General features: G+C 37.8%; 1 protein-coding gene across 1 annotated transcript in view; it reads left to right on the forward strand.

Annotated features, from left to right (window-relative positions):
• The first annotated feature begins 7,933 nt into the window (after nt 1-7,933).
• Nucleotides 7,934-20,586, forward strand: part of RXFP2 (relaxin family peptide receptor 2) — an 82,062-nt gene continuing 69,409 nt past the window's right edge. Inside the window, 1 exon segment of the mRNA XM_072611861.1 lies at nt 7,934-8,063. Coding sequence (XP_072467962.1) covers nt 8,021-8,063 — 43 coding nt within the window. The 5' untranslated portion in view covers nt 7,934-8,020.

The following is a 20,586-nucleotide window of genomic DNA, read 5'->3' on the forward strand; positions in this document are numbered from 1 at the left end:
AATATTAACATTTCTCTTCTCACTTAAGAGATTTTTTGCACAGGAAATGCATTTAAATTTCAAACACATTCAAATACTAAATATATGGTATTTATTTGTGTTTAAAAGTTTATGCACAAATATTTCAGTGTCGGGAAATGATTACTCATCATTTGGACAGAATAACAAGCTCCTTTAATATCTAGATCACAAAAATGTGAAGAAAATTAATTAGAGAGTTGGAGGTGGGGAGTAGAAGACCATTACAGGAAGGAATACAATTCTTGTTTAAAATCATGCTAAATTTATTAAAGGGAAACTTTTTGGAGATGGATGGCAAAACTCTGAATTAGTTGATTTTTTTAAAAATTCTTTATTCAGGGGAGGAACCAAGATGGTAGAGTAGAAAGATGCATATACACTAGCTCTTCCCTCACAGCCCATAAAATACCTGTGAAGAAAGACTCTCAACACAAACCACAGAACGGCTAGAGGGGACCAAGCCAGGGCGAATTCTGCACCCAGAGACCACGGAGTATTGGAGCGAGGGAGATTCCTGCTCCGGAGAGACCTGCAGACCTCTCGCGGGGGGTCCTTCGCGCCGCGGACTGGGCGCCGGGACGGGGAGCGGAGTGCGGCCCTGCCGCGGCCGCGACACTGAGGGGAGGAGATCCGAGAGGGCTACAGGGACGGGATCTCCAGAGGCCACGCGGGTCCCCCCACCCACAGAGGGACCTGCAAACCTCTCGCAAAAGGTCCGTCGCGCTGCAGACGCGGAGCCCAGCCCGGACCTGCGGCGGCGGCAGCGGCGGCCACGGCTCCGAGAGGCACAGATCTGAGAGGGCTCTGGAGGCGGGATCTTCAGCGGCGGCACAGGCCCCCCCACCAACAGGTGACTGACGGGGGTGGGTGAGAGAGTCTCTTTGGCGGGTTGAGAGGGGAGTGGGGTGCCCCCAAGGCTCGGGCCCCCCCGGGAGGTGGGGGCTGAGAGGCGGCTGCGAACGGGGGCTCCCCAAACAGGCAGGAGCCTGGATCCATTGTGGAAGGTCTGTGCATAAACCCCCAGAGGGAACTATGCCTGAGAGGTGGCCCTGCCCCTGACCACCTGAACTTAATTCTCACACTGAAGAGTAGCCCTGCCCCCACCAAAAATCCTAAGGCGGGAAGCAGCATTTGAATCTCAGTCCCCAAACGCTGGCTGGGATGACTAGGAGGCGAGGTGGGTGTGAGGAGAACATTCAGAGGTCAAGCCACTGGTTGGAGAAAATGCCAAGAAAAGGGAAAAGAAATAAAACTATTGAAGGGTACTTTACCGGAGAACAGACATTTCCTCCCTTCCTTTCTGATGGGGAGGAACAATGCTTGCCATCAGGCAAAGACACAGAAATCGAGGATTCTGTGTCCCAGCCCACCCAATGGGCTTGGGCCATGGAAGAGCTCAAGAGGAATTTTGAAAACCAAGTTAGAGAGGTGGAGGAAAGACTGGGAAGGGAAATGAGAGGGATGAGGGAGAAGCATGAAAAGCAGATCAGCTCCCTGCTAAAGGAGAACCAAAAAAATCTTGAAGAAATTGGCACCTTGAGAACTAGCCTAACTCAGCTGGCAAGGGAGGTGCAAGGGGCCAATGAGGAGAAGAATGCTTTCAAAAGCAGAATTAACCAAATGGAAAAGGAGATTCAAAAGCTCACTGAAGAAAATAGATCTTTCAAAACTGGAATGGTACAGATGGACGCTAAGGACTTTTCGAGAAAGACAGATATCTCAGAACATACCGCGCAGATACGAAAAATGGAAGATAATGTGAAATATCTTATTGGAAAAACAACTGACCTGGAAAATAGAATCAGGAGAGACAATGTAAAAATTCTGGGACTACCTGAAAACCATGATCAAAAGAGCCTAGACATCATCTTCCATGAAATTATCAAGGAAAACTGCCCTGAGATTCTAGAACCAGAGGACAAAATAAATATTCAAGGAATCCGCAGCACACCGCATGAAAGAGATCCAAAAAGAGAAACTCCTAGGAGCATTGTGGCCAAAATCCAGAATTCCCAGGTGAAAGAGAAAATATTGCAAGCAGCTAGAAAGAAACAATTCAAGTATTGTGGAAATACAATCAGGATAGCACAAGATCTGGCACCCTCTACATTGAGGGATAGAAGGGAATGGAATAGGATATTCCAGAAGTCAAAGGAACTAGGATTGAAGCCAAGAATCACCTACCCAGCAAAACTGAGTATAATACTTCAGGAGAAAAAATGGTCTTTCAATGAAATAGAAGACTTTCAAATTTTCCTGATGAAAAGACCAGAACAGGAAAGAAAATTTGACTTTCTAACACAAGAATGAAGAGAACCATGAAAAGGCGAACAGCAAAGAGAAATCATAAGGGACTTACTAAAGTTGAACTGTTTACATTCCTACATGGAAAGACAATATTTATAACTCTTGAAACATTTCAGTATCTGGGCACTGGGTGGGAGTACACACACACACACATGCACACACGCACACATACATAGAGACAGAGTGCACAGAGTGAATTGAAGAGGATGGGATCATATATTAAAAAAAAATGAAATCAAGCAGTGAGAGAGAAATATTGGGAGGAGAAAGGGAGAAGTTGAATGGGGCAAATTATCTCTCATAAAAGAGGCAAGCAAAAGACTTATTAGTGGTGGGATAAAGAGGGGAGGCAAGAGAAAAACATGAGGTCTACTCTCATCACATTCCACTAAAGGAAAGAATATAATGCACACTCATTTTGATAGGAAAACCTATCTCATAATACAGAAGAGTGGGGGACAGGGGCACAAGCAGGGTGGGGGGGAGGATGGAGGGGAGGGCATGGGGAGGAGAATGCAATACGAGGTTGACACTCATGGGGAGGGAAAGGACCATAAGAAAATAGAAGTAAAGGGGGACAGGATAGGATGGAGGGAAATATAATTAGTCCTATACAACACAACTAGTATGGAAATCATTTGCAAAACTAAACAGATATGGCCTATATTGAATTGCCTGTCTTTCAAGGGGAAGGGGTGGAGAGGGAGGGAGCTAAGGAGGTTAGAACTCAAAGTGTTATGACCAAATGTAATGTTCTTACCACTGGGTAACAAGAAATACAGGTTAAGGGGTCAAGAAAGCTATCTGGTCCTACAGGACAAAAGAGAAGACGGAGACAAGGGCAGGGAGGGAGGATAGAGGAGAGAGCAGATAGGTCACAGGGGCAATTAGAAAGCTCGGGTTTGGGGGGGGGAGGGGATAAAAGGGGAGAAAATTTGTAACCCAAAATTGTGTGAAAATAAATGTTAAAAATTAATAAAAAAAAAAAAAAGAAAAGAAAGAAAGAAAGACTCTCAACAAGTTCTAGAGCATCAGAAGCCATAGAACAACAGAGTGGAGAAGATTTTCAGCCCAGGGTGAACTGAAAGGCCAACAAGAAAGGTCTGTCACACCTGACGCGGAGTGGACCCCAGCCCAGCCTTGACCATGAGTCATGGTGCCCAGAGGAGTACACAAGCAGGCATTGGCAGTGGAATCCTCAGCAGTAATAGCAGCAGTTTGCAGATCCCTCAACCCACAGGCACTAAGGTCAATAAGAGGGTTTTTTCAGCTGACTGAGAAGGGAGCACTGTCTTCCCATAGCTCAGACCTCAGGTGGCAGCAAAGGCCACATCAGGCTGTAGCAGCTCCCACAGCAGCCTGCATCCATTGTTGGATTGTAAAACTCCTGGGGGAACTAAGCAGCTGATTCTTACCTCAGTCCTGTGTGGTGGCCCTGCCCCCACCTAATGCTCCTGGAGGAATTGAGCAGCTGATCTTTATCTTAGCTGGATGGCAGCCCTGCCCCCAAAAGAAAGCCCCTGGGGGAATTTAGTAGCTTATCTGAATCTCAGCCCCCAGTGCTGGCTTGGTTGAACTGGAAGCCAGATGATTGTGGAGAGGAAATTCTATTACTCACAGATTCTGGGCACAAAAGTTTCTGATTGCTCCCAGACCAGTGTACACACTTGACTGTGCCACTTTCGAGGAACTGAGATCTTACAGGTCACCAGAGTATACCCTATTCTTGACAAAGGATCCAAAAGTCAAGTAACTGGTTGGGAAAATGACCCAAAAAAAAGGGAAAAAATATAAGACTATAGAAGGTCACTTTCTTGATGAATAGATATCTTCTCCCACCCTTTTGGGTGAGGAAGAACAATGCTTACCATCAGGGAAAGACATAAAAGTCAAGGCTTCTGTATCCCAAACATCCAATATAAATATTCAATGGGCTCAGGCCATGGAAGAGCTCAAAAGAGATTTTGAAAATTAAGTAAGAGAGATAGAGGAAAAATTGGGAAGAGAAATGAGAGAGATGCAAGAAAATCGTGAAAAGCAAGTCAGCAACTTGCTAAAGGAGATCCAAAAAGTGCTGAAGAAAATAACACTTTTAAAAATAGGCTAACTCAATTGGCAAAAGAGGTTCCAAAAGTCAAAGAGGAGAAGAATGCTTTAAAAAGCAGAATTAGCCAAATGGAAAAGGAAGTTCAAAAGCTCACTGAAGAAAATAGTTCTTTAAAAATTAGAATGGAACAGGTGGAGGCTAATGACTTTATGAGAAAACAAGAAATCACAAAACAAAACCAAAAGAATGAAAAAGATAGAAGATAATGTGAAATATCTTATTGGAAATACAACTGACCTGGAAAATAGATCCAGGAAAAAAAAATTAAAAATTATGGGACTACCTGAAAGCCATGACCAAAAAAAAAGAGCCTAGACATCATCTTCATGAAATTATCAAGGAAAATTGCCCTGATATTCTAGAACCAGGGGGCAAAATAAATATTGAAAGATTCCACAGATCACCTCCAAAGAGATTCAAAAAGAGAAACTCCTAGGAACATTGTGGCCAAATTCCAGAGTTACCAGGTCAAGGAGAAAATATTGCAAGCAGCTAGAAAGAAACAATTAGAGTATTGTGGAAATACAATCAGGATAACACAAGATCTAGCAACTTCTACATTAAGGGATCGAAGGGCTTGGAACATGATATTCCAGAAGTCAAAGGAACTAGGACTAAAACCAAGAATCACCTACCCAGAAAAATTGAGTATAGTACTTCAGGGGAAAAAATGGTCTTTCAATGAAATCGAGAACTTTCAGGAATTCTTGATGAAAAGACCTGAGCTGAAAAGAAAATTTGACTTTCAAACACAAGAATCAAGAGAAATATGAAAAGGTAAACAGGAAAGAGAAATCATAAGGGACTTACTAAAGTTGAACTGTTTACGTTCCTACATGAAAAGACAATATTTGTAACTCTTGAAACTTTTTTCAGTATCTGGGTACTTGGTGGGATTACACACACACACACACACACACACACACACACACACACACACAGCACAGGCTGAGTTGAATAGGATGGGATCATTTCTAAAAAATGAAATTAAGGGGTGAGAGAGGAATATATTGGGAGGAGAAAGGGAGAAATGGAATGGGGTAAATTATCTCTCATAAAAGAGGCAAGAAAAAGACTTCAATGGAGGGAAAAGGGGGGAGGTGAGAGAGAAAATGTGAGGCTTACTCTCATCACATTTGACTCAAGGAAGGAATAAAATACACACTCATTTTGGTATGAAAACCTATTTACAATACAGAAAAGTGGGGGAGAAGAAGATAAGTAGGGTGGGAGGAGATGATGGAAGGGAGGGCAAAGGAAGGATGGAGCAATTAGAAGTCAACACTTTTGGGGAGGGACAAGGTCAAAAGAGAGAATAGAAGAAATTGGGGGCAGGATAGGATGGAGGGAAATGTAGTTAGTCTTACACGACTGTTATGGAAGTCATTTGCAAAACTACATATATATGGCCTATAATGAATTGCTTGCCTTCCCAGTGGGGACAGGTGGGGAGGAAGGAAGGAAGAGAAGTTGGAACTCAAAGTTTTAGGAACAACTGTTGAGTATTGTTCTTGCATACAACTGGGAAATAAGAAATACAGGTAACGGGGTATAGAAATTTATCTTGCACTACAGGACAAAAGAGAAAATGGGGATAAGGGAAGGGAGGGATGTTAGAAGGGAGGGCAGATTGGTGGTAGGGGTAATTAGAATACTCGGCATTTTGGGGTGCAGGGAGGGGAGAGATGGGGAGAAAATTTGGAACTTAAAATTTTGTGGAAATGAATGTTGAAAACTTAAAATAAATAAATTTTAAAAAAATTCTTTATTCTCTCCTTCCTTTTGCTTAGAAAACCAGATTCAAGTACATTTAAATGCATCTGGAAGGTATCTTGGGATGGAGGGGCAGCTCATTTTTAAAAGAGTAAAAAACTAGCTACATCATATCATAAATAAAATCTCTGCTGTTTCAAATTTTCTTTAGCTCCTTATAAGAGCAACAGCAAAACTAGAAGAAAGAGCAATGAAAACCCCAATCCTCTTGTGTGATGGTAGCCAGTCATCAGAGGATTATTTTCTGCATAACATTGTTGTGACATGGTCAATAATAACATACAGGAGAGGAAAATATGAAGAACTTGTCTTGATAAGTATCTCTAAGTAATAAAATCCTCTAACCAAACCAAGGCCATATGCTGCATAGAGGTTTTCTAAGACTAGAATGAAAAATATTACTGCACAAGTTCAAATTCAGCAAAGTCCTCTTCTGGGAAAGTCTTGTTAAGTGTTCTCTCATCAGTCTTTCAAGAAGAGAATTTAAGAACTGAAAGGAGCCTTAGAGATCACATCATCCAACCTTTCTCATTTACAGATGAGAAAACTGAGGCAAAGAGAAGTGAAGAGAACATCCTGATCTACAGACATTTAAATGTCTTTGGTGTGTTATCATTTAAAAGGATGTGGCTGGTGAATCCTTTTGGAAAAATCAAAAAATCATCAGTAAGGTAAATACCCTGTGCCTGATTTATCTACCATACAGTATTGGATTTCCAAAAATCAGTTTCTTTAAAGATGTGTGTGTGTGCTAATATTAAGTCTGAATGCAGAATTTAGGGTAAAGGGGCAATAAGATCAGATGTTGTTCAAAAACATAGCTACTGGCGACATGATGATTTTAAAAGATTGTTATATGAAGAAATCAAGAGAAGATGGCTTCTGAAGAATACTGCCGTCAGTGTAGAAATGGAAGGTCCTTTTCTATATTTCCATTTTTACTCAAAGCTGCATGGCAATTTGTACTGCTCCTGAGTTGGAAAATTTGTGTACACTAATATTGTTTAGGCTTGGTGGGTGGAGCTGGAAAGCAAGAAAGAAAGTGTTTCAAAGCCAGGAAGGTTGTAGCTGATCCAAGTAACGCTGGTACCGCAAACGCAGGACCAGAGACTATACATTATTTTCCTCTGAGACCTACATACTTCTTCAAAAAGCATTTCAAATGCATCTGAGCCAAAGTGGCCCATTCCATTATTTCACTCTAATTGCTCTTTTTTCACCCATTCATTACATGGGAGATGAGACTTTGGCTAAAGAATTATTTTAGCATTACCTCCCAATTTCCAACTAACAAGTATTTTGTGTTTAAGAACTTCAATATGCAACGTTACCTAAAACCTGAAGATTCCAAGTAAAGTAAATAATGTTATGTATTCTGGAAATTGTAATCATGGTAGCAATTGGGAGAAAGTTGTTTTTACTACTATTAGTACTACTACTACTAATGATGATGATGATGATGATGATGGTGAAGAATGATTATAGTAATAAAATGAAGAAAAGTCTCTCTCCTTAAACCATGTCAAAATCTTTTTGTTAAATCTCTGGATATAGTGCTGCCAACAGATATCAAATGAGACTATTACAGTTTAAAATTTGATAGAAAGCTGCTATGTGACAAGAGACCATCTCCCTTGGTGCCAGTGAGTTTCTAGCTATGAGCATGCTCAGAAACATAGGAGGCAACCCTGGGGTTCCCTACATCAGGGCTGCTTTCTGAGATATAAGGAGCATAAGTAAAATAACTCAATTGGTTTACCCCATTGTTGTTATTCAGCTGCTATCCATCTCTGCAGCTTACAATCGACTGCAATGTTATTTCTGCTCCATGTGGTCATCTTGTTAGATGTCAAAGGTAAGACTCCTGCTTTCTTACTAATTTAAGTTTTAATGACTAGAATTCCAGAAACTTGAATTTCTGAAAGAAAATAACATTCCTGCTATTCAATTCTATTTTATAGATGCATATGCATAGATATGTGTATATTTGTAATGACTTCTAGCAGTCTGTATCTAGCAGAAAATAAGTTTGCACTTTTATTACCATTAGTTATTATTTGTTTTGTCCTAGGTTTTTTTTTAGATGCAACAGATATTCCATCAAAAAAATTGTCATTGAAAAAAGTCAAAGTTGAAGGTGAAACATTTTTACAGTAGTACAGAATGAAGCAACTATTTTGAAAAGTCACTTTTTATTCTTTTTAAGATACGCCTTCTGAAGTACCGTATGACAGTTTAATAACCTAAGACTTGGTACGTTTCATAAAATTAGACCTTGTTCAATGACAAAGATATAAACCTTCTTTAATATTCATTTGGTATTTTTTCATTGTTCAATAACTCCAAGCTACAAAATCTACCACCAAATCTTAGAGTATATTTTTTCATTACTAATAGAATTATTTTAAAATATAAATTTAAATCTACAAATTCAAGTTTATTTAGATAATTTCATTTTTTTAGTTTGTGGAAAAATTAATTTTCCATTTAAACAAATCAAACTATGTAACTTTCAAAAGCACTAACATTTCATTATGAAAGAAACAAGTTTTCAGTATTCAGCCTATTTCACACTCAATAAATGAAAAGAGACTTCTTTTTATAATATGAAGGTTATAGTTTTGTAAATAAATAACTTGTTCATTCAAAGGCATAAAAACTTAGGATTACTGGTTAATTTGCTTGAATGTGTGGATTTTAATATGTTATGCTTATTAGAGCCCTCTGACAAACCAGCTTCTAGAGAATAAAGTTTAGGATATACCAGGAGAGAAAAAGTCTTTTTCAGAAATGAGTTTAGAAAAAAAAAAACACTATTTCAAGAAAAAAAAATTAAGCCAAGATCTAGTCTTAAAAGAAAAATACTCCTAAAGGATCATTTTTGAACTTTCAAAATGTAATTCCTTTACCTTAATCTAACGAAATTAAATTTTAACATAATTCTATTTTGTATATCTCTAAGCAGAGAAAATATATCAACTCATCTATGAAATTATTACACAAGAAATTTGTAGGGAAGGAGTCTACTCCTCTGATATAATCTCCCATAGAAAAAAGTTTATGTCCTTACCGCCATTCAATTTTGGATGACTCTTAAAGACTAGACAGTTTCATATTTAAAGGGCTGTACACAGATTCACAGGTTACTTCATAAAGGAAATCTATAGTTTTAAAGAAAAATTGTATCTGTATTTATTTAATACATGTATAATATATATTTATATGTTCAATATATGCATTTGACTACATGTTCACTAGATCACTGTGGTACTGCCTCAGATTTTAAATTATAAATTTAATTGACTTTACTAAAGTATCATGAAGATAAACATCATTTGGTTTACCATCTACCGAAAATACTTTGCAAACCTCCTCTCCTCCCAACATTCATACCTAAAAGGGGAAGGGAAAGGTAGAGATTTAAATAAGACACTTCAGCTCGTTTTTCTTTACAAGAAAATGTCAAAATTTGTGCTCATATTTGTATTCAAATAAATAGGAGGGTTTTTTAAATTCCTCCTGACACATTTTTATTTCTGAATTTTGAATTTCAGTAGAACTGGAATATTATTTTAAATCTTAATACCTTTCAAATGAAGACATAATATTTAGGATATTAAATCATTTCACCTCCAAATGATACAAAAATTAGACATTTAATTGATAACTCTGTTTGTTTTTTCCTTTTGAGCTGCCTCCTCCCTCTTTTCAAGAATAAGGACTTAGTAGAAAAGCTTTCTTAAATTGGTTAACTGTAGGGGTTGTCTTAGCTTCAGTATCTAAGGCCTGGTCTATGCAGCACAAAGTTGTGGATTGTAAAAGGTTTGATTGATTTATTTGCCTTGCAAAATACCCATGGGTGCTCAAGGACCTAAGAATTCGCTGTTTGAAGTTTATAATATTAGTTCTCAAAGAAACACCTTATTTAAGTCAAAAGAATCAGTGCTTTGAAAAGAACTGTTTGGTGACTGCAGGCAATCACTTATTCCCAATTTTGCTTAATGAAATCCCCATTTTAAAAAAAAATTTAGAATAAACATGAGGAAAGTATCCACAACTAGAAACCTAAATTTTGTTTTACTTGCTCATAAAGTCACTGAAAAACTGCAAATGGATGATATTTTAAAAAATAATGCTGCTTGGGATCATTGCTACTAATTCAATTTGTCTGGAAACTGTGGCCAGTCACTGAATGCAGGGCCTGAGCCTGTTTAAAAGGCAGTAGTATTTGACTGCCCCCTAATGGCCCACGCAGGACTCAGTTTTGACTGAGACCATGTCAATATCAATGGTCCCTATGGCAAGAGGACAAGATGTTCCCACTGTATTTTAATTTCGCACCCTTACTGCTACGCTGTTGTCAGTAGCTGAAAAAAAAATCAATTATGCTGGGAGCTAAGCAAATGAAAGGAAATAAACCAACATTATTGATTGCTAAAAAGACTGCCTTTGTGTCTCCATGAGGGTCTATGAGCTGTTGCTAATTGTCAGGAGTCCAGTATTAGGAGGATAGCTAGAATCAAAGTGGTAACATTACCAAGCATGTGTTGCCTTTACTCGTGTTATCTGAAAACATTTCACATTATTCCCAAAGTGTAAACATCATACAAGTCATTTTGCTCATTTGGTGTGTGACGATGAGTAAATTAATCCAAATTCTAGCAATAAGAGAAAGGAGAAACAAGTTTGTCAGCAAATGTACCCAGAGGTTAACTTTGCTGTCAGCCTTGACATTTGCAGGTAAAACTAAACTTCGTTTCCTCTGAAACTGATTGGTTAGAGAGTTGAGTGGCTCCATTTTTTCCTGTTAAAAGCATCATGGCTTGAAAATGGTGATGAGGATAATAAAAGGATTAATCCAGAGCTGTATCCTAACTGTTGGCAGGATGTAGAAGAAAAAATACAGAATTCTGAGTTCATATAAAAGAGAAACTCAAGAAAGACTAGGTCCATTTGTTCTGTAAATGTTTAACTAAAGAAGCTCAAGGACACTCCCTGGAACATCATTAAAATAGAAATCATTAAAATGTGAGAATAGGAAGAGAGACTAGAGCTATGATTTCATTGGCAGAGGAAAATCTTGCGGGAGGAAACTCTATCAGTGTAGGTCAACACCCTCTCTACAACCTAGAATTCTAGAAAGATGGTTGTGTGCTCCCTTGCCAAGCTAATATATATTTAACCTCTTCCACAACTCTTTTCTAATTCTTCGTTGTAATCATGTTTCCCCTTAAACCTCACATAGTATTTGTTTTTACCTCTCTGATATATACTAAATTCCTTATATGGATTGTAGAGGGAAGGAAGGAAGGAAGGAAGGAAGGAAGGAAGGAAGGAAGGAAGGAAGGAAGGAAGGAAGGAAGGAAGGAAGAAGGAGACAGAAAGACAGAAAAGATAGAAAGAAAAGGAGGGAGGGAGGAGAAAAGAGAGAGAGAAAGAAAAGCAGGAAGGAATGAAAGAAGGAAAGGAGGGAGGAAGGAAGGATGGAAGGAAGAAAGGGAGTGAGGGAGGAGGGAAGAAAGGGAGGGAAGAGGGAAGAAAGGGCGGGAGGAAGGAAGGAAGAAAGAGAGAGAGAGAGAGAGAAAAGAAAAGAAAGAAAGAAAGAGAAAGAAAGAAAAAGAGAAAGATGACATCCAGATTCACACAAGCAGCATATGTTGGAGGGAGGATTTGAGCCCAGGTCTTCCTTCTCTGTCTTCTGGCCTAAGCCATGCTTTGTGTTACTGCATCTATTCAGAATCAATAAATATACAGGAAAAGTCTGTGTTTAGTGAGAAAGATGATGACAGTTATGATGATGGTGATGATTCTTATTTCTCTAAAACTTTCAAGCTTACAAGCACTTTCCTCTGAGTAGGCAGGTAGAACAATAATTATCCCCGTTTCAGTCTGTGATAAGGATCCGTGTAGTCAAGTACAACAACAACATAATAGCTAGCATTTATGTAGCGCCCACTGTGTGCCAAGCACTATGCTAAGCATTTTATAAATATTATCTAATTTGATCCTTACAACCCTGGCGGGGGTAGGTGCTATTATTATCCCCATTTTACAGTTAAGGAAATTGAGGCAAGTAGAAGCTAAGTGATTTGCCCAAGATTATACTTGGGATTTTTAGAACTGGTTACAAGTACTATAATTAATTTAATACTCGCATAACAATGCATTTTTAGTATTTTAAGCTTAGGGGAAAAAAAATCACTTTAATGCCAGTTGAAGTCTACAAAACAGTTGTGATCCACTGAGTTTATAATATATCTAACCCTTGCCTTTTATATTGCTTTTCTTTCCTCCTATACTTACCTGTTCCTAACTAGCCTTCTAGTTGCAGCTTCATTTCTCTTTTATCTAATTTATCTAATGTTTACACATTTATCTAATCTGTATTTTTCTGATGTTTACACCACTCACTTAACCATTTACCTCTTATTCAAATGGTTTCCTATCCCCCTCTTCTGTTCAATTCTGTACCTTCCCAAACCCCATCTTCCTACCTTCTTGGTTGCCAGTAGAATCACAGCAATTGTCCCTCCCTCCCCACCCCACCCTTGCCCTCTTGGTTTCCCCCTCTCAACCTACCATCTCCACTGCTTTCCTCCCTCTGATGTTCACTGCTTTCTCTCTGTCAAAAATCTCCTCCAACTTTAATTCTATGCTATTTTGATCTCCCACATACTTTTAAAAATTACTTTTTTTACATAATATTTGCCAATTACACATAAAAATTTTAAAAATCTCTTTTTTCTTTTTTATTTCATTAAATAGTTCCCAATTACATGCAAAAGAATTTTTAACAATCAGTTTTTTTTTTAATTTGAGTTCCAAATTCTCTCCCTTCACCCAACTCTCCCCTCTCCTTGAGATGGCAAGTGCTTTTATTTTGATTATACATGTAAAGCCATGCCAAATATATTTCTGTATTAGCCATGTTGCAAAAGAAAACATAAAATACAGAGAAATTTAAAAAAGGTTTTTTAAAGTATGCTTTAACTTGCATTGGGAGTTCATCAGTTCTGTCTCTTGAGGAAAAATATTTTTTTATCATGAGTTCTTTGGATCATTGTCTTTATCAGAGCAGTTGTCTTTCACAGTAGATCATCCTTACAATATCACTATTACTGTGTACAATATTCCCCTGGTTCTACTCACTTCACTTTGCATCAGTTCATATAAGTTTCCCCAGGAAATTTATAAGGAACCCATTTCCCTCATCATTTTTTATAGAACAACAGTATTCCATCACAAACATATGCCACAACTTGTTCAGTCATTCACCTACTGATGTGCCTCCTCTCAATTTCCGATTCTTTGCCACCACAAAAAGAGTTGCTATAAATGTTTGTGTACAAATAAGTCCTTTTTCTTTTTCTATGATTTCTTTGGAATATAGACATAGGAGTGATGGTTGGTTATTGTCCTTCTTTATAGAAGAGGATCAAAATGACATCACGACAATAAAGTCAAGTTTCATTGTGTCCAACTGTGGCTGATCAGACCAATCCGAGCTCAGAATGCTCCACCACAGGTTAGGCACAAATAGTCCATTTTTATATTTGAGGTGAATACTCCAAATTTGTGCATCCTGCATTTCCTTTGTGCTGTCTCAATTCTGCTTTGCTCATAGAGCACCCTTTCTGAGGTAGGCATGCCAGGCTGAGCGATCCTGTGCCAGTGTCTCCCATGTTGCACAGTCAAATCCAAAGTTCTTGAGAGACTTTGAGAGTGTCCTTGTATCACTTCTTCTGACCACCATGTGATTGTCTGCCCAATGTGAGTTCTCCAAAAAATAGTACTTTTGACAAGTGCATGTTTTGCATTCAAACATGGACAGTCCAGTGGAGTTGCACTCTCTGAAGGAGAGTTTGAATGCTCGTTAGTTTCGTTCAAGTAAGGACCTCAGTGTCTGGTACCTCATCCTGCCAGGTGATCCTCAGAATCTTCCTAAGACAATTCAAATGGAAGTGATTCAGTTTCCTGGTAGACTGTCCATGTTTCACAGGCATACAACAATGAGATCAGCACATTGGCTCTGTAGTCCTTCAGTTTGGTAGTCAGTCTAATACCTCTTCACTCCCATAATTTCCTTCAGAGCCTCCCAAACACTGAGTTAACTCTGGCAAGTCATGAGTCAACCTCATTATCAATGCGTGCATTCCTGGAAAGTATACTACCAAGGTAATTGAACTTATCCACAGCATTCAAAACCTCTCCATTTGCTGTAACCAATGGTTCCACATATGGTGGTGTGGTGGTAGTTAATGGAGCTCCTATGTTTTCTTGGTGTTAATTGGTAAGCCAAAGTTAGCACAAGCAGCAGAGTATAGATCCATACTTTGTTGCATCTCAGCTTCAGAGGCTGCATTGAGTGCACAGTCATCTGCAAACAGAAAATCATACACCAACACTCCCTCCACATTGGTCTTGGCTTATAGCCTTTTCAAATTGAAGAATTTGCAGTTAGTACGGTAGCTGACCTTGATGCCATTTTCATCCTCGTTGAAAGCATTTGACAACACGGCTGAAAATATCATGCTGAAAAGCATGGGAGAAAGCACACAACCTTGTTTTACTTCATTGGAGACAGGCAAGGCACAAGAGAATTGTCCACAATCCAGAAACCAGGCAAGCATGCCATCATGAAATTGACATACAATACTGATGAACTTCGCTGGGCAATCAAATTTTGACATAATTTTTTCCATAAGCCATCACAACTAACAGTATCAAAGACCTTAGTCAGATCTACAAACACGGTATACAGACCTCTATTCTGCTCTTGGCATTTCTCCTGGAGTTGTCTGGCAGCAAATACCATATTGACTATTGGGTCAAAGGGTATGCACAGCATTACAGTCATAGTTTCAAATTATCCAGAATGGTTGGATTAGTTCACAACTCTGCTAACAGTGAATTGGTGTCCCAATTTTTCTTTTCTTTTTTAATTTATTTATTTATTTTTAGTTTTCAACATTCATTTCCACAAGATTTTGAGTTGCAAATTTTCTTCCTATCTCTCCCCTCTGCCCACGCCAAGACAGAACACATTCTGATTATATCTTTCCCCAATCTGTCTTCCCTTCTATCACACCCCTCCCTTCCCTTATCCTTATCTCCTCTATTTTCTTGTAGGGCAAGATAGATTTCTATACCCCATTACCTGTATAACTTATTTCCCAATTGCATGTAAAAACAATTTTTAACATTAGTTTTTAAAACTTTGAGTTCCAACTTCTCTCCCTTCCTCCCTCCCCACCCATCTCTACTATGAAGGTAAATAATTCAATATAGTTTATACATGTGTACTTATGCAAAAGACTTCCACAAAAGTCATGTTGTGAAAGACTAACTATATTTCCCTCCATCCTATCCTGCCCTCCCCCATTTATTCTATTTTCTGTTTTGACTCTATTCCTCCTCAATGTGGGGATTTACTTCTAATTAACCTTTCTCCCATTTGCCTTCCCTTCTATCATCCCCCCACATACACCATGTTTATCCCCTTTTTCCCTACTTTCCTGTAGCATAAGATAGATTTTCATAACAAATTGAATGTACATGATATTCCCTCCTTAAGTCAAATGTGATGAGAGTAAGGTTCACTTTCCCCTTTCACCTTCCCCCCTCTTCCACCCTCCATTGAAAAAGGTTTTCTTGCCGCTATGTGAAAGATAATTTGCCCCATTCTTTTTATCCCTTTCTCCTTCTACCAATATATTCCTCTTTCACCCCTTAATTTTATTTCTTTAGATATCATTTCTTCCTATTCAACTTAACCTGTGGGTTCTGTCTATATGTATATAATCCTTCCAACTACCCTAATACTGAGAAAAGTCTCAAAAGTTATAATATTATCTTTCCATGTAGGAATGAAAATGGTTCAAATTTAATAAGTCCCTTAGGATTTCTCTTTCTTGTTTACCTTTTCATACTTCTCTTGACTCTTGTGTTCCAAAGTCAAATTTTCTATTCAGCTCTGGTCTTTCATCAAGAATGACGGAAAGTATTCTATTTCATTGAATGATCATTTTTTTTCACCTGAAATATTATTATGCTTGGTTTTGCTGGGTAGGTGATTCTTGGTTTTAATCCTAGCTCCTTTGACCTCTGGAATATCATATTCCAGGCCCTTCAATCCCTTAATGAAGAAGCTGCTAGATCTTGTGTTATCCTGATTGTACTTCCACAATACTCGAATTGTTTCTTTTTGGCTGCTTACAATAGTTTCACCTTGATCTGGGAGCTCTGGAATTTGGCTACAATATTCCTAGTTTTCCTTTTGGGATCTCTTTCAAGAGGCAATCAGTGGATTCTTTTAATATTTGTTTTACCCTCTGGTTCCAGAATATCAAGGCAGTTTTCCCTGATAATTTCTTGAAAGATGATGTCTAGGTTCTTTTTTAATCACGGCTTTCAGGTAGTCCAATAATTTTTGAATTGTCTCTCCTGGATCTATTTTCCAGATCAGTTGTTTTTCCAATGAGATATTTCACATTGTCTGCTATTTTTTCATTCCTTTGACCTTGTTTTATAATTTCTTGATTTTGTAATAAAGTCATTAGCATCCATCTTCTCCATTCTAATATTTAAGGAATTATTTTCTTCAGTGAGCTTTTGGACCTCCTTTTCGACCTCCTTTTCCATGTGGCCAATTCTGCTTTTCAGGGCATTCTTCTCTTCATTGGCTTTTTGGGTCTCTTTTGTCATTTGGGTTAGTCTACTTCTTAAAGCGTTATTTTCTTCAGCATTTTTTGGGTCTCCTTTAGCAAGCAGTTGACTCATTTATCATGATTTTCTTGCATCACTCTCATTTCTCTTCCCAATTTTTGCTCTACTTCTCTTACTTGATTATCAACATCCTTTTTAAGCTCTTTCATGGCCTGAGACCAATTCATATTTTTCTTGGAGGTTTTGGATGGAGAACTTTGACTTTGTTGTTTTCTGTTTACATGTTTTGGTCTTCCTTGTCACCAAAGAAAGATTCAATAATCTGATTCTTTTTCCGGTTTTTGCTTATTTCCTCAGCTATTTACTTGATTTTTGAGCTCTTTGTCAAGATACTCTACTTCCAGTAGGTGTGGGAGGGTGTACTGTCAGTCACTTGAACCACCCACAATCTGTGGTCCTAGAGCTCCAGAAACCCCCTGCAGCTGCAGAGGATTCCTCCACCTCCTTCTCCCTCTGCCACCCTGGGGCCAAGGCCAGACCATTCCACTCTCTCACACAGGTCCCACAGTTTTTTTCCACTGACTTTCCAATTTGTCCTCAGCATTTTGGGGTCATAAAGCCTGGAAACAGCCACAAATGCAAGAGATCCAGTCCCCCCAAGACCTGCGTCTGTGCCAGCTCCCTCTGTGCCAGTATAGTCCATACTGGACTGTACTCTGCTTCCAGGGTGGCACGATGGACACTTCTCAATGACCTTCCAGGCTATCTTGGGCTGGAGATTTGCTTCACTCCATCATTCTGTGGGTTCTGCAGCTCTAGAATTTGGTTAGAGTCATTTTTTTTTACAGGTATTTGACTGGGCTTAGGGAGAGCCCTGTAGAAAGTCTGTGCTATTACTCTGCCATCTTGGCTCCACCTCCCCCCCAATTTTTCCACATCCCCTCCTGCACTTGTCATTTTCCTTTTGTGTCATGTTAATTCATCTGATACGTGTGAGGAGCTATCTCAGAGTTATTTTAATTTGCATTTTTCTAAGCAGTACTGATTGAGAGCATTTTTTCAATTGACTTGGTAGCTTTGATTTCTTCTTCTGAAAATGACCTCTTCACATCCTTTGACATTTGTCAATTGAGTAATGATATCTATTTTTATAAATTTGTCTCAGTTCCCTCCACATTTGAGAAATGAGACCTTCCTCAGAGAAATGTGCTATACATTTTTCCTCATTTCCTCTTTTCTTTCTCATTTTGACTGCATTAGTTTTGTTTACACAAAAGCTCTTTAATTTCATGTAATCAAAATGACTTATTTTATCTATACAAATATCTATTTTCCTGTAACCCTCTCTCTTATCTAGTCATAAATTCTTCCCTTATCCAGAGAACTGACAGATTCATTTTTCTTTGCTCCCATAATTCACATATGCTATGACTCTTTATGTCTAAATCATTTATCCATTTCACTTTATCTTGGTGTATATGATGTGAGGTGTTGGTCTATGCCTAGTTTCTGCCACTGCTTTCCAGTTTTCCCAGCAATTTTTGTGAAATGGTAAGTTCTTATCCCAAAAGCTTGGATCTTTGGGTCTATCAAACACTAGATTACTATGGTCACTTATTATTGTGTATTGTGTATATATACCTAGTATATTCTATTGATCCACCACTCTATTTCTTAGCCAGTACCATGTTCTTTTGATGATTATTACTTTGTAATATGTTTTGAAACCTGGAACTGCTATGCCACCTTCCTTAACATTTTTCACTGATTCCTTTGATACTCTTAACCTTTTATTCTTCCAGATAAATTTTGTTATTTTTTTCTAGCTCTATAAAATAATTCTTTGGTAGTTTGATTCATATGGCAGTGAATAAGCAAACTAAGTTAGCTAGAATTGTCATTTTTATTTTACTAACTAATCCTATCCATGAGCAATTAATATTTCTTCAGTTGTTTGGCTCTGTCTTTATTTGTGTGAAATATTTCATAATTATGTTCATATAATCTTTGGGTTTGTCTTGGAAAGTAGGCTTCCAAGTATTACATTTTCTGTAGTTATTTTAAATGGAATATTCCTTTTACTCTTTTGCTGCTTGGTTGTTAACGTATAGAAATAGTGATGATCTATGTGGGTTTATTTTATATCTTCCAATTTTGCCAAAGTTGTTAATTTTCTCAATTAGTTTTTTAGTTAGTTCTCTACAGTTTTTCTAAGTGTGTCATCATGTCATATGCAAAGAGTGATAATTTTGTTTCCTTGTTGTCTATTTTTATTCCTTCAATTTCTTTTTTTGTCTTACTGCTGTAACTAGCATTTCTGGTACAATGATGAATAATAGTGGTGGTCATGTCCATCCTTGCTCACTTGTTCTTGGTTTTAAATAAATATTACTTATTTTAAGAGAGGCAATTCCATTGGTTCCTGGTGTTTTTAATAGGATTAAATGGGTGTTGTATTTTAGCAAAGTCTTTTTCTGTGTCTACTATCTACCATCAGGCTTTTCCATTTCAGTGTTTACTGGGAGATTTTTAATTTGTTCCTTTTCTAATTTTATTAGTTGAATGCCAAATTCATTTATCTGTGTTTTTTCTCTTTTATTAATGTACACATTAAGAAAAATAAATTTTTCCCTAAATACTTCTTTGGCTATATCCCACAAATTTTGGAATGTTGTCTCTTTATTGTCATTTTCTTTAATGAAATTGTTGTTTCTATAATTTGTTCTTTGACACACTCATTCTTTAGGATTAGATTATTGAGTTTCCAATTAACTTCTCCTATGCTTTCATGGCCCTTTAGTAATGTAATTGTTATTGCATTGTGATCTGAAAAGGATTCATTTAATATTTCTGCTTTTCTTCATTTAGTTACGAGGTTTTCATGCCTTAGTACATGGTCAAATTTTTTTGAAGGTGCCATGTACAGCTGAAAAAAAGTTACACTCCTTTCTATTTCAAGAGGTATAAAATATGTAATTCCATTCATCTCCCTGAGTTTTTTCTAATTTATTTTATAATTAAATTTATCTAGCTCTGAATGAGGAAGGTTGAGGTCTCCCACAAGTATAGTTTTATTGTCTATTTTCTCTTGTAATTCTTTTAACTTTTCCTTTAAGAGTTTTAAATGCTATACCATTTGGTGCATATATGTTTAGTACCAAATTTACTTCATTGTCTATGCTTCTTTTTGGCATGATTAGTTTCCATTTATGTCTTTTAATTAGGTCTACTTTTGTTTTTTGCTTTGTCTAAGATCATGATTGCTACCTTTGCCTTTTTAACTTTAATTTAAGCATAATAGATACTGCAACAGTCCCTTACTTCAGCTGTGTATGTCTCTCTCTCTCTCTGTTTCAAGTGTGTTTACTGTAAACAAGATAGTACTGAATTCTGGTTTTTAATGCATTATGTTATCTGCTTCCATTTTCTGAGTGAGTTCATTCCATTCACATTTTCACATTCCCAGTTATGTTTACTAACTGTGAATTTCCCTCCACCCTATTTTTTTGTTTATCCTTCTCTCTTTTTTATCTTATCCCTTCTCTAAAATCTGTACTGCTTCTGATCTTGCCTTCTTTTATCTGCCCTCCCTTTTCTTCCTGCCCTCCCTTTTGTCACACACACCCTTTCTTTCATGACTTTCACTTCCTGCTTCCCTGTTGAGTAAGATCACTTTCTATTACTGTGTCTGTGTGTGTGTGTTTTCCTTCTTT

This window comes from Notamacropus eugenii, chromosome 5, assembly GCF_028372415.1.
Source record: "Notamacropus eugenii isolate mMacEug1 chromosome 5, mMacEug1.pri_v2, whole genome shotgun sequence".
Classification (NCBI taxonomy): domain Eukaryota; kingdom Metazoa; phylum Chordata; class Mammalia; order Diprotodontia; family Macropodidae; genus Notamacropus; species Notamacropus eugenii.